Source organism: Mauremys reevesii, linkage group 1 (assembly GCF_016161935.1).
Source record: "Mauremys reevesii isolate NIE-2019 linkage group 1, ASM1616193v1, whole genome shotgun sequence".
In the NCBI taxonomy this organism is placed as follows: Eukaryota; Metazoa; Chordata; order Testudines; family Geoemydidae; genus Mauremys; species Mauremys reevesii.
The window spans coordinates 125,240,589-125,254,374 of NC_052623.1; the positions used below are offsets into that span (position 1 = coordinate 125,240,589).

Here is a 13,786-nt window from a genome sequence, read left to right on the forward strand (position 1 = left end):
ATCAGGCTCAATCAATTATTAAAAAGTAATCAATATTGTCAGATAGTAAAGCTGTAAAAAATTAGCATTGAAAAGACTATAAGCAATAAATTCCCAATGCTTAACTAGTCTGACCATTACTGTACAGGCATATGTGAGTGAAGAGGATCATTCAATACACAGATAGAAGAAATCATAAGCCCAGGCAAGCTTTAAATCTCCAGTCTACCATGTTCACTTTTGACTATAGAAGCTTAACTTACACTGGTCAGAGATTTCCCCTGAAGAATCCACCCTGTGTAAAGGGAATCTCTGCTGGCATAAAGTTGGCAAATACTCAGGGACGTCCCTGAGAATTAGGGAGCTGTGACTGGTTTCTGAGAGCCTATCCTCTCCAGTGTACCTGGGCAGAGCTGTTGCTGCCTCTCCTGTGCTGCATGAGGCATTGAGCCAGTCATGACCACCACTGCCTCTGGACTGAGAGGAAAGTTTGGTGTTCAAGGTCCACCCCTACCTGCTTTTCAAAAAAAGGGAAACAGCAAGCAGAAGTGGAATTTTAATCTCTCCCCACATGTGACCGTAAGAGCATCCCAATGTCAGATGGCCAGGAGCTCCCTGGCATGTTGCAGTGAGTTCCAGCTGTCCTGACCAATCCAGTGGACTCTAGTTCACTATTGTCATAATCTGTATGTAAAAGGGATCATGTAAAATATCATTGGAAAACTAATAACTCATTGAAATGATGCTTCTTAAAATGTGTTTGAAAAGCCATGCATAAACCCAGTCTGACCTAGAGAAAGCATTTGGATTAGTTTGCTTGACCAGCCTTCTTGTCAGGCAGAGAGAGTGAAGGTACATTTATATAAAAGATAAACAAATCCATCAAGCTAACACAGGGAGGAGGTCATGACTCGAGTATCACCAGCAGATAAGGAACCAGCATGAAGTCTTCATCAGATTTCATGGCATCTCTTCCCAGAAGGAAGAAAAAACTTTATTTGAGAACACATTTCAGTGGCATACTGGACTATAAAGACAGGGTGTCTGAACCTCAAATGATAAGTAATTGAAACAATTGATTGTGTACTGTATAACTGTATTACAATAGGGTATCAAGTAAGGTCTTTTATAAAAGCTAATGACACACTAGTGATAATGTCATTGTGAAATGTATGTATTAACACTATATGAGTAATTATGGATACTCATTGATATTATGCTTTAAAGTCTGTGACCAATCCAAGGGAGAAAAAGGTTTTCTCCCAGAGTGGAAGGAAGGCAGTTAGCTATCTGTCTCCAATTAAATTAAGCCAGGTGTGATCAAAATAATGGAATTCCCATTTATATACGAATGCAGAGGGGTGGGAAGTCCACAGGAAAGGAAGAACAACTTGAGGTCATCTTGAGTCTGGGGAAAAAAACTGAGTTTGGGAAGATATAAGGAGAAAGAAGGGGCCATCCTGGCATCCATCACTGGACAGACACAAGGCGCTGGAGCTGAGAAAGATGGGCCCTTCAATCAAGGGGGTTGAAGTTTCTGGGAACTGAATATAAGTGGGAAACATACTTAGGCAAAGATATTTCACCTAGGAAGATAAGAGAAACTGGCACCTTGTACTTCTGAGGAAGTTCCTGACAGAGAAAGTCAGCCTTGGCTGGAAAGTAGAAAGATCAGTAAGAAATCTACTTTGAACCAAGGCTGCAGCTTGTTAAATCTTGGCCACTAGAAAACATACTTTACATTTATTTGCTTGTAACCATCTTGCACTTGAACTCACTTAAAACCTCTCTTTTCTTGATAAACTTGTTTTACTTTTACATCTATACTAAGCCAGTGCTGTGTTTGAATATAAGTGCTGTTAACTCCAATTAAGGCAATGAGTCGCTGTGCTTTCGTCCCTTTAAAGGAGCAATGGACATGATTACTCCTCTGAATATTTCAGAACGCGGCTGGGCATTTCAGGGCAGATGGTTTCGGGGAAATTCAGGGTTGGGGGTGTTTTGGGGTCACATGGCTAGTAGTAACCACCGCTGGTGAAGACCAGAGTGTGGCTGTAGAGTTGCTGAAACAGAGCTGCTTAACCATAGACACTCAATGAATTCTTGTATGCTGGCTGGGAGCATCCATACAGACAGCTACAGTAGCAGAGCACTTTAAGACACTCAAGGACAAGCAGTGACACAACCTCTCACTGGTCTGGATTGTACCCCAAAACCCCACTTCCATGGCGGCCACTGCAGAGTTGAGAGAGTAGTGAGAGTATTTCCTCATCCCTACCTTCCCTCAAGAGTACCCACAACTGCATGAGGAGCAACCAGGGGCAGAAAAGAAGAAGCAGCATAAATTGAAATGTCCTAGTACTAGTGTTCAAGGGCATTATCCAGTGCCAAGGAAAGGGCCTAGTGGTGAACTGACCCTCCTACACTAACCTTTACCCTAGGCCCTGCTAATGAATGCAGCATTTACCCTAGGCCCTGCTAACAATGTATCACAGAGCTGCTGTGTACTGCAAACAAACAAATTGTAAATCCATGTTTGGTGAGTCAAATTGCACTGGTTAGTCAAATTCCCCTACATAATGGCTTGTGTACTTCATTTCCTTGATTGCATGGGTGGCTGGTAGGATCCAGTCTCTGCTCAATGCAGCAGAGAATCACATTATAATTGTATTGTATAGTTACAATACAATAGGATTAGTTGCCCTCGTGGGATTTCTTTACACCATTTCAACACACATAAATTCTTCCTTTGTAATGAATTTAAAAAAGGTCATCACTGGTTTTTTCATACGAGAAGATTGGTTTAGTGTTTTTTGGCCACTAGAGCACTTTAAACAAGTGTATTCTGCGCATTTTTCATTCTTAAGTTCCAGTCACTGCTCTGTCACCAAGTTCCCCTTCACTGGCTTCCAAGATATAGCAGATAGTTTTGCAATGTGAGCACCAAGAGTCTGTACCTTGGCCTGCAGGCCATCCATCCACTGACTGACATGTTTCATTCAGCCTTCCACAGTAGCTACTTCATTTGAAATACCTTCAACTTTATTTTCAAATAATGACAAAGGGCTGTAGAGTGTTCATTTCTGAGTTTACTAACTAATAATGATAATGCTCTATAAAGCTATTCATCTAGGTACTTAGTATCAAAGCACTTTGTGTATTCACATAGTGCCTTTCATTTAAATAAATCCCAAAGCACTGTTTACACCTTTACCAATTTTGCATACTTCATACATACATGAATCATTTTCTCTCTTTAAGAGCACATGATGATACAACAACAAATATGGGCAAGAAGGTAAGTGAAACTTTAGAAATGACAGCTGAGTTCAACTAAAAAGCCCAAAGGGGTTAGGTATCTGAGTCCTGTTTAATTCCAATGGGATTTGGCCACCTAACTCCCACTTTTGAAAATCCCAGCCAACCACTTTAATGAAACCAGAGTAGTATCTTAGAGATGCACGGAGGCAAGCATGAGCAAATTCTGGAAATAAGAGGATATTCTGACACTTCTTAGGTTTGTCTAGACAATCAGTTGATGCGCAGCAAGCTGGGGAGTAAACCTACAGCGCACTAGCATGTCACATGCTAATTGTCCCTGTGGACCCTGCTACCATGCACTAAAACAGGGGTCTCAAACACATGGCCCGCGAGCTCCTCGCGCCCCCCCCCCCCCCAGCGTTTACCTAGATCGGCTCTGGCCCGACACCCGGGGGCAGGACAGGCTCCCTGCCCTACCACCGCGCCGCTCCGGGAAGCAGACAGAACCTGGGGGAGGAGAGGCGCAGGGGTGTGTGTTGATGTTGTTTCAGGCACCGCCCCCAGCAGTTCCCATTGGCCACGGTTTCCCGTTCCCAGCCAATGGGAGATGTTGGGGGCGGTGCCTGAAGCAACAGCAACACACACACCCCTGTGCCCTTGCTCCCCCATGTTCCAGCCATTACCCAGAGTGGCGCAGGGGCAGGGCAGACAGGCAGGGGGCCTGCCCTGCTCCCAGTGTGCACCGGGCCATAGCCCACCTCCTGAACCCCTCCCGCAGCTGAACCCCCTGCCCTGATCCCGTTGCTGCACCCTGCACCCCGATCCCCTGCCACATGCCTCCTGCACCCCAACCCACTGCCCTGAGCCCCCTGCCACACCCCAACCCCTGCTGTACTCTGCACTCTGACCCCCTGCCCTGAGCCCCCTGCTGCACCCCGCACCCCTCCTACACCCCAACCCCCTTCCCTGAGCTGCCTGCCACACCCTGCACCTGACCCCCTGCCCTGAACCCCCTGCCGCACCCCGATCCCCTGCCCTGACCCCCTGCTGCACCCCTCATCCCTCCTGCTCCCCACACCCCAACTCCCTGCCCTGAGCCCCTGCCACACCCCACACCCCTCCTGCGCCCCCTGGGGGCAGGGAGGGGACGGAATTGGGATGGGGATTTCGGGGAAGGGGTTGGAATGGGGGCAGGGAAGGGGTGGGAAGAGGCAGGGCAGGGGTGGGGCCTCATGGAGGGGGTGGAGTGGGGGCGGGGCTGAGGGCAGCGGGGGGGAGGTGTCAGTAATGCGGCCCTCGGGCCAATGTACTAGTCATCATGCGGCCCTCGTGGTCATTTGTGTTTGAGACCCCTGCACTAAAAGTTCCCTAGTGCACACTGACCTGTTGCTGTTTGAAATGAAAGTAGATTAAAATGTACTAGGGAACTTTTAGTGCATGGTGGAACGGTCCGCACAGACAGCGCACGGCAGGCTAGTGCACTATAAATTTACATCCCAGCTCGTTGCAAACTAACTCTTTGTCAAGCTAAGCGCTTACTTTAACAAATGCTGATGTTTCATACCCCTGTGATGAAGGGGGATAGATCAGTTGACTAAGTCACAATGATGACTATGAAAAGATGTCCCAGTAACAAATGATTGGTGATTGATATAGTGTCCAACCTCTGCAATGCACCCTTAAAAGTCAATCTGTCAATTACATCATTATAATCCTTGCTGGGTATTAAGGTCATTTGAACTAGCAATCACTTAGCTGAATAAATGAGAGAAGGCCTGTATAGCACAGGAAGCTCAATTTGGGTTTAAGTTTCTATTGTGGAAAATCAACATGAGTTTCAGCAGCATCTAAATAAGTATCCAAATATTTATAAAATGAAACATAGCACAGTACCATAAATTAAATTAAATTCTTACATTTGATTAAATAATTAATTAAATATTAAATTCTCAAGTACTGTCAGCAATTAAAATCAACATAGATTTATTATTCTACTAAAATCACACACTATTTTAATTGCACTTAAAAACAGACTAGTCAGTACTTTGGTAAGATCCTGTTGTAACTCATTCATAACCAATGACAGTGAAGTATTTGTAGAATATAAAAAAGAATAACCAGCATAAAGGTGAATTAAAGTGCTACCAGATGGCTATCCTATATAGCTATTATAAATTAGAATGCCGACTGGGCCTGCAACAGATCCTTGTGGGACTTCTTTAATAATAAAGTTTGGCAGAGAAATAAATCCATCTAATTTATCACATTGTTTTATGTTGAGGAAGATTAATTACAGCAGCAACACAAGGAACCCAAGTTAGCACCAAGATGATATTTTATTTTTAGCTAAATACCACCAGGTTCTATTCAGCTCTCCTTACTAAGGCACAACTCCCACTGACTTCAATTCAGGTTGACTTCAATGGGTGTTTTGTCTGAGTAAGGAGTGCTAAATAAGGTAGTGAATAGATCTGGGCTTGAGCCAAAGCCCACTGACGTCAATGGAAAATCTCCCAATGTCTTCAATGGCCTTTGGATCAGTAACTGCATGTCCTTTTAAATAAGCCACTATGGCATCTATGAATCTGAAAGCTAAATTTGTCCTTTTATTTTTCCTCACAAAGGATCTGAACCCTTTAAGCACCATCTGGACTGCTTCTCTGTGCATTTAGACTATGTTATGTATATCTGGCCTTCAAACACAGATTGCAAACAAATCAGAAAAACTCTATTATAGCGTATGCAGCAGACACTCATTAAGGGCCTGATCCAATGCCCTCCAAAGTCAATATGAACTGAGTGTGCTTTCTATAATAAAATTATGGAGCCTTATTGCACTTGAGCTATTCTGTGGAATGTTTATACATACAGTAATTTTGAAATTATTACAGTCCCTTACCTCCAAGACACGCACCCATGGCCAATGAAAAGATTAGTGGTTTCACAGGCAGGTTAACATCAGGATCTTGACTCAGGTTGAGAAGCACAGGAATCTGTTATTGAAAAAAATATAAACAAAAACACACGCATATATATTACTGGTAACACTAACCATGAACTGAGCATCAACAAAATCCATTTAATTAAACAATTGAAAATGCTACCAAGAGCTAAGATATAACATTGGTCTGTTTACAAGCATAGAATTCTCTTCTTGCCTTTCGGGGACTCCCAGTAGGAAGACCTTCCCTGCTAGAGCCTTCTTCACCAACTGAGCCTATGCCACAATTCAGACATAAGACCCCAGCAATGCTTGACTGAACTAAGGCCTAGCAGCTCAGACATTTCCTGGACATGATCTGAGACCCGGAGAACAGCTGACTCCTTAAGGGCTCCTTAAGTGTCCCCTGTGGAGGGAAAGCAGAGGAACAGATGCAGATCCAGCACAGTAACACCCAGAAAATAGTTCTCTGTTAGGCATTCATGGCCAGATCACAGACTCTTTATGACACTCCCACTAGAGATTCTGGTCCTATATTTATAGTGTGCCAGTTGAGGCATTATTGATGGGCTTTAGCCCCATTTGGTCCTAATGACCTGTTGCCACTGCTGGTTGAGGCCACTGAAATCTACTAGAAACAAGAAGTCACACCAGGAAAGTATATGATTCTTTATATCTTTTCTAGAGACAAACATACATTGCAATGATTTAAAGTAAGAACAAAAATCTTATAATTTTCTTAAATGAAAAGGGGGCATCCACATTTTAAAATCTTGTATAAACTATATTTAATACCTTGTTAGAAACCCGAACATATATTTTACCCCACCAGTTTTATTGTTATCTACTTATTTGACAAATTGATTTTTCTTTCAGTTAGAAATGCTGTGACTTATTCTTCTTATTAAAAGTCTACTTAGTCTGTTTGTCAAAAACATCAATAGTGTCATCTTTCTGAGAACAATAGAGACAGCAGGATTGGATTGTTTACCTTTAATTCCCTCAGATGGCTGCTTTTGCAGCAAGAGAAGAAAAATATTGCAAAGTCATGCATTATCAATAGATATGTTTGTCTCAGTGATGGAGTGCTGTGTCACTTATGTATTTTTTTTCTTTTAAAGGAACTTGGAATCCAACATCACCAAACAATAACTGTTATAAGTCAAATTTTGGGTCTGACGAACTATAACCTTCTTCCACATATTTGAAAAGTATTTCTCCTGGGTTTAGGATTTTAATGTAGTGCACACGTATCCTTTGATAATAACAGCAACTCTCCACAAGCAATGCTGCATCTTGAACTTGAACTTTCAAGAACTGGACTGGAGTTGAAAGAAAAATAGTCAGTTAAAGTTCCAGAATTCCAGTTCAAAATATTTCACTGAGCCAAGGAATGCCCCAAATTTTGTGAACTACCCCGGCTGACACACGGAGTACAGAGTCTCATGAAAAGACTAATTCTTAATGCCCCCAAATTAATATTGGATACAACACAACCACATTGTTTCAGTTCCATCCAAGCGTTTCCTCGTTCCAATGACTCTGAGTAGTGTATGTAGAAATCAAACATCTTGCACTTCAGCAGTAACTCTTGGAGGGTGTTGCAGGGCCCCTCTCTCTCATGCCTCTTCTCAAATCCACAAACAACTCAGAGACTTTTTCTGGTAAAACACCCCATGCAGTTTATTTACAATATTGTTTTCCACCACCCTCATATGCTATATGGCCTTACATCTATAGGCCTAGGGAGCCCTCAGCTCCTGAGACAAGGAGGGAAAAGTAATCTCCATCTCTCTTTCTGCTACCTCCCTCCCTTCCTTTTATATCATCTGCCTAATGGTCTGAGTAGCCTCTTAGTTCTCCTCAGCACACCCATTAGGCACAGCTCTGATAATCGGGTCTGCTCTGGAGTCATTATTAAAGCTGCAGTGACCAGAGTACTGGCTCAACTGCTGTTGCCCAGCACTCTGTCACATAGGGCCTGATCCAAAGACCACTGAAGTCAATGAGAATCTTTCCATTTTCTTCACTGGCTTTTGGATCAGGCCTTTCATCATTGGATGTCTCCTCTTTTAACAATGATATTTTACACAAGAGAAATCAGTGTATGAACTTGAGTTTAAGAGCAGTGCTTCTCCATTTCTCCCATTAAATAACATTGAATGTCCTTTGTCATGTTAATCTATACAATTATATGTGCTATGCACCACTTTTGAACTCACTCGGAATGCTTAAAACCTCAGTCTCATTTACAGATGCAATTAACCCAGTGCTGCAAAGAGAAACATAAAATATTAAATGGTTGGAAGGAAATGTGTCATTAAAGGCTTCAATATATATTTTTTTCAGATGAGGATTACTTATAAAACTGCCTTTGAAACAAGCTGTATATATTTACAGGGGTCTGCAGCAAATCGATTTGGTTATTACAAAGCAGGATGCATTTGACTAAAACAAACACAGTACTGCTACCTTTCCCATATTTATTTCATGTTCTTTGGAATTCAATAATGTTTTGAAATTTTTTAGCTAAAACATAGTGCCCTTCAATAGAGGCAAAAGCCAATCTCTATTTGTGTGTCAACCATATGCCAAAGCTTATGCTCCTTTCTCCTACCCTCTAGAGGGACTATAAACAGAACAAACAGTAGATATATGAGAGCAACAACTTTATATCAGGAGATTAATGTTTCTTTCTTACACCCCCTTTCCTTGTTTTTATTGAGGAGAAATCTCTCCTTCACTAATTTCTAGAGAGCTTGCTAGCTTTTCTGGAAAGTTTAATGTGCTGTTGGAAGGATTTAGGGACAGTGAAGGATGGGGTTCAGCAGAGCAAAGCCAGCTTCTCTTTGCCCTTTCGCTACAGGGCTAAGTGTCTGCCTGCAGATACTGAGACAGATGGCATGTCTGTGGAAAATAATTATTGCACCTGAAAGTAAGAAGAGCCCTCAAACACGTTATATTAAGGCAATCCCCTCACTAACCTTGATTCTACAAAACTGATGTGCACAGAACAATCCAGGCATCTAACAGCTTTATATAAATGACACCTTTAATTAAAATAGTGTCATTTAAGAGTGTGTTTATTTATACTGTATTATATGCCATGGTTAGTGAACGGGATGTGTCACAAACATAAAAATAAAGCAAATATAAAAATCTGAAGATAAACATTTTCTTCACTGCTTTTATAACATATGATTATATTGGTATTCATTTATGTGGAGTCAATTTTATAAATGTATGAAACACATATTGGGGTTGTTACATTGGTGTAAATAAACAAAAAAAAACCTGTAGGAAATACCAACAAGTGGGAATCTGCCTCAGGAAATAAATTCAGATCCAAGAAGTCTGAATGATTCTACAAGATTCAGTATGTCTTCATATTCCTCTCAGCTCTGTGCCACAAAAGAAGCCTGGGATGATGTCCCCAAAACTAAAGGAAGACTGTAAAGCAGTGACTCTGAAGAAGATTTGGGGAATATAGTGGATAATCAGCTGAACATGAGCTCCCAGTGTGATGCTGTGGTCAAAAGAGCTAATGTATCCTGTGATGCATAAACAGGGGAATCTCAAGTAGAAGTAGAAAGGTCATTTTACCTCCGTATTTGGCACTAGTGCAGCCATTGCTGGAATACAGTGGTCCAGTTCCACAATTCAAGAAGAATGTTGATAAATTAGAGAGGGTTGAGAGAAGAGCCACAGGAATGAATAAAAGATTAGAAAACATGCCTTATAATGACAGACTCAAAGTGCTCAATCTATTTAGCATAACAAAGGGAAGGTTAAGGAGCGTCTTGATTACAGTCTGTAAGTCCCTACATGGGGAACAAATATTTGATAATGGGCTCTTCAATCTAGCAGAGAATGGTATAACCCATGGCTGCAAGTTGAAGCTAGACAAATTCAGACTGGAAATAAGGCATAGATTTTTAGCGGTGAGAGTAATTCACCATTGGAACAATTTACCATGAGTTGTGGTGGTCTCCAGCACTGACAACTTTTTAATTCAAGATGGGATATTTTTCTAAAAGATATATTCTAGGAATTATTTGGGGGGGAAGTTGTATGGCCTGTGTTAGACAGAAGGTCTGACTAAATGATCACAATAGTCCCTTCTGGTCTTGGAATATCTGAAAATACTTAGAAAAGAACCCGACTCAACAGGTTTTGTGGGTTGCTTCAAACCCCCTTGCTGCAATTGGAATGGAGGGCACTCAGCAAATTATATGAAAATTGATTTTGGTATGTGACTCAAACATAGGATTGAAAGGGATCTCCCAGGTCATTGAGTCCAGTCCATGCTGTTGCAGGCAACTCCATCATATAATCCCATTCATAAACTTATCAAAGCTCCATTTTACAACTAGTTAGGTTATTCATCTCCACTATTCTTATTAGGAGGTTGTTCCAGAACCACACTCCATTGATGGTTAGAAACCTTCTTCTAATTTCTACCCTGAATTTGTTCATGGCCAGTTCATTCCCATTTGTTCTTGTGCCAACATTGTCCTTTAACTTAAATAGCTTTTCATACCCTCTGATGTATTTATAGAAAGCAATCATGCCCCTACTCAGCCTTTGTTTTGCTTGGCTAAACAAACCAACCTCTCTTAGTCTCCTTGAGCAAAATAGGCCCTCCATTTCCTTGATCATCCTTCGTTTTACATCATTTGTAAACAAAAATATCACAAAGTGGGCATACTCAAAACAGGGCATATTTTAAAAATTTGGTAACATTTTTTCATACAATTTTCTTATCAAGTTTTCTCATTACCAAAGATAATTTTTTAAGCAGGAGCTTGATCTGTCCTTAACAGATACAATCTTCAATTTGATCTCACAGTGAAAAACATAATGATGATTGGCACATAATTCATTTTTAGGAAAAAAACCAGTCACATGTAGGATGTTGATCACACTGCAAGATCAAGCAGAAGGAAAAGCTAGGGTGTGATGGGGAAAGCCCTCCTTGAAGCACAAATATAGAGAATGCATGACATTATGGCTGTTAAACCATGGAGAATATTGGGGGGAAGGCAGTGAGGAAGAATTGTGCTGCAGCTCACTCAGGATTCCTTTTTCTACTCAAGGTAGCTCATGTTGCTGAAGCAACAGCAGTTCAATCACCCTTTGAAAGGAAGTGATGGGCATTCCTCTCTCAACTGTTCCAGTTCTGATAGGTAGTGATAGAGTACCTCTCTCTCTTCCCACTGCTGAAGCTAGAAACACTTCCAGCACTATCCAGGAAGAGTGGCTTCAGCTACCCAACAGGTCTGTGCCCAATGCCAGCATACGGACAGAAGGGAGGGTGGAAGGTACCATGTCACATCTCTCCTGTGCACTTGCATAAGGCTACACACAAGCTGGCCGGCTCATACTTGATAATGGTATCTTCTTTATTCAAGGGTTTTTTTAAAACCTTAATTTTATACCATGTTAATTCTTGGTACATATTTTTCTAAAAATTACACACTAGGAAAGTGTTTGTTTGGAATGAAAGCTGCACACACTGTTCAGAATGTGTATTCATGGGAAAATATATCTGTAGTTCTCAAAACTGTTGATGTCTCATTAAGGACAGTCTGTCTTTGCAGATTGCTAGGGTCCAGTCTTACACTTTTACCAGTGGACCGTACTACTGAAGATTGTACAGAACACTCTGGTAAAGTAGAAGACAAAGGGAGATCCAAAAATAAAAGTGACATTGAGGACATTAGATACCTGTGAAAAATACAGCATTGAAAAGGAAGAGCGCCTGTCAGTTTTTGAGATAAAAAGTGGCAGGTCAAAATCAGTCTGGTTTCTAACAATGAATTGTCAAATTTCAGTCACCTTGCCAGGAACGTGGCTAATAGAAATTATTTATTACAGTATATTGAGAAAATAGTAGTAAAAGTCAACTAAAACTAGGATTTTTTATGGCTACCTTTTTAGTCCCTGTTAATAAAAGAAAAAATATATAAACAGATGTCTCAACATATGCAGCTTATAAAACAAATCAATTAAAATAAGGAACATGATTTTTATTACCATTATATCACCTAACATTTTTAGGAGGAAACTCCCTGGCTATTGAATTAACAGTGCTAAGACAGCAGGCATTTAAAATGAAAAAATAAAGCATTTAAGCAGGGTTGTTGTTGGTATATCCAGCATGCACACGCTAAGGAGAACACGGGCACTGAAAAATCAAGAATATTTTTGTGGAATGAAACAAAACAATACTTTGTGATTCACCACATACATTCTGCAAGCATAAACAGCCAGACATATTGCCCAGCATGAAGAGATTACAGTTCTGTACATAAAACACAAGAGATACAATAATTGAGTATCCACTCTCTGAACTAGTAGGCCTTACTCTTTTGTATCTGCCCTTAGATACATATAGATACAGATACAGTGGTTTTCAAATTTTTTAGGCCGCATAACCCTTTCCAAATAATGTAGTTTACTGTGTACTGCCATCTGAGATAGGGTCATAATATACCTATGATTAGATTGCTAAATTTCACTAAATAAAATATGCCATTACAGGATTTTTCTTATATACCCCCTTGTTGAGAGCTCATGTACTCCAGTTTGAAAACCACTGAACCAACTTATTGTGGAGTTTTCTTGTTGTTGCTCTTTTTCTTACAACACAACTATTACAAAGTTTAGACCAAAGTTATTGAAGTGTGTTGAAAACACACTTTATTGCTGAGCTGGATGGACAGAAATGTATGTTTCTAAAACATTGACAAAATGCTGACTTCAACTGTCCGATTTTACTTCCACCATTTTCCACTATTTTGATTAAATGAACTCTGACATCATCTCCTTTTAAATGTTGATTTGGGGTAGAAATCTGGATCTTCAATTTTAAATGCTTGAAGTGAACAAAAGCGTTTTAGGATTACAATCTGTCAGCCAAATTCCAGCCGCCTCCTCTTGTTTTCAGCTCGACCACTGACCTTTGTATTTAGAATTAATCATATTTGTTAAGCAATGGAGAAATTCCCTAGATTCTCTTAATCCATTTTTTGTTTTGTTTTTGTGTGGCTCCAGTTCTTTGTTCCTATTTAGCTCAGACAAGATTAACCCCAATGGTTAGAGCACTCAACTGGCACGTGGGAGACCCAACTTCAATTCCCCTCTCTGCCTAGTACAGAGACGGGATATGAACTTCAGTTTCCCACATTGCAGGAGAATGCCCTTACTACAGGGCTAAAGGTTTCAAATGCAGACTGCCTCTCCAGTGGGTTGGGCCTCTCTGATTCTTTCCTGTTGAAGCTGTTCCCTTTTTATATAAATAAGTAAATAGGCATTGGAGCAGGGACTTGATCTTGGGTCTCCCAAATTCTAGGTTAGTGCCCTAAGCACCAGTTTTTATAGAGCAGTTCTCACTCTTTCCTTGACCCAATGACTATTCGTTGTCATTATGAATTACTATGAAGTGCCACTATGGATTTAATGCAAAAATAATAAGATTTGAGTGCCGGATGCTTAAAAGGCCAGAAGCCCAGGGCCAGTGCAAAAATGCAAGTACAATGGTGCACTTAATTTCATACTTAATCATCATCATGGCATTTGTAAATCTGATATTTGCATGTGCAA

The 13,786-nt window shown here is 40.8% G+C and overlaps 1 protein-coding gene across 6 annotated transcripts in view; it reads right to left on the minus strand.

Moving 5' to 3' along the window:
• The window catches only part of OCA2 (OCA2 melanosomal transmembrane protein), a 290,480-nt gene that overhangs the window by 82,956 nt on the left and 193,738 nt on the right, over positions 1–13,786 (minus strand). For 5 of the 6 annotated variants that reach the window (XM_039499675.1, XM_039499735.1, XM_039499971.1 and 2 more), the window contains exon 21: positions 6,140–6,233. In XM_039499675.1, the coding sequence (XP_039355609.1) occupies positions 6,140–6,233 (94 nt within the window). The remainder of the gene's footprint in view (positions 1–6,139; positions 6,234–13,786) is intronic. The other variant, XM_039499788.1, reaches the window with a different exon arrangement.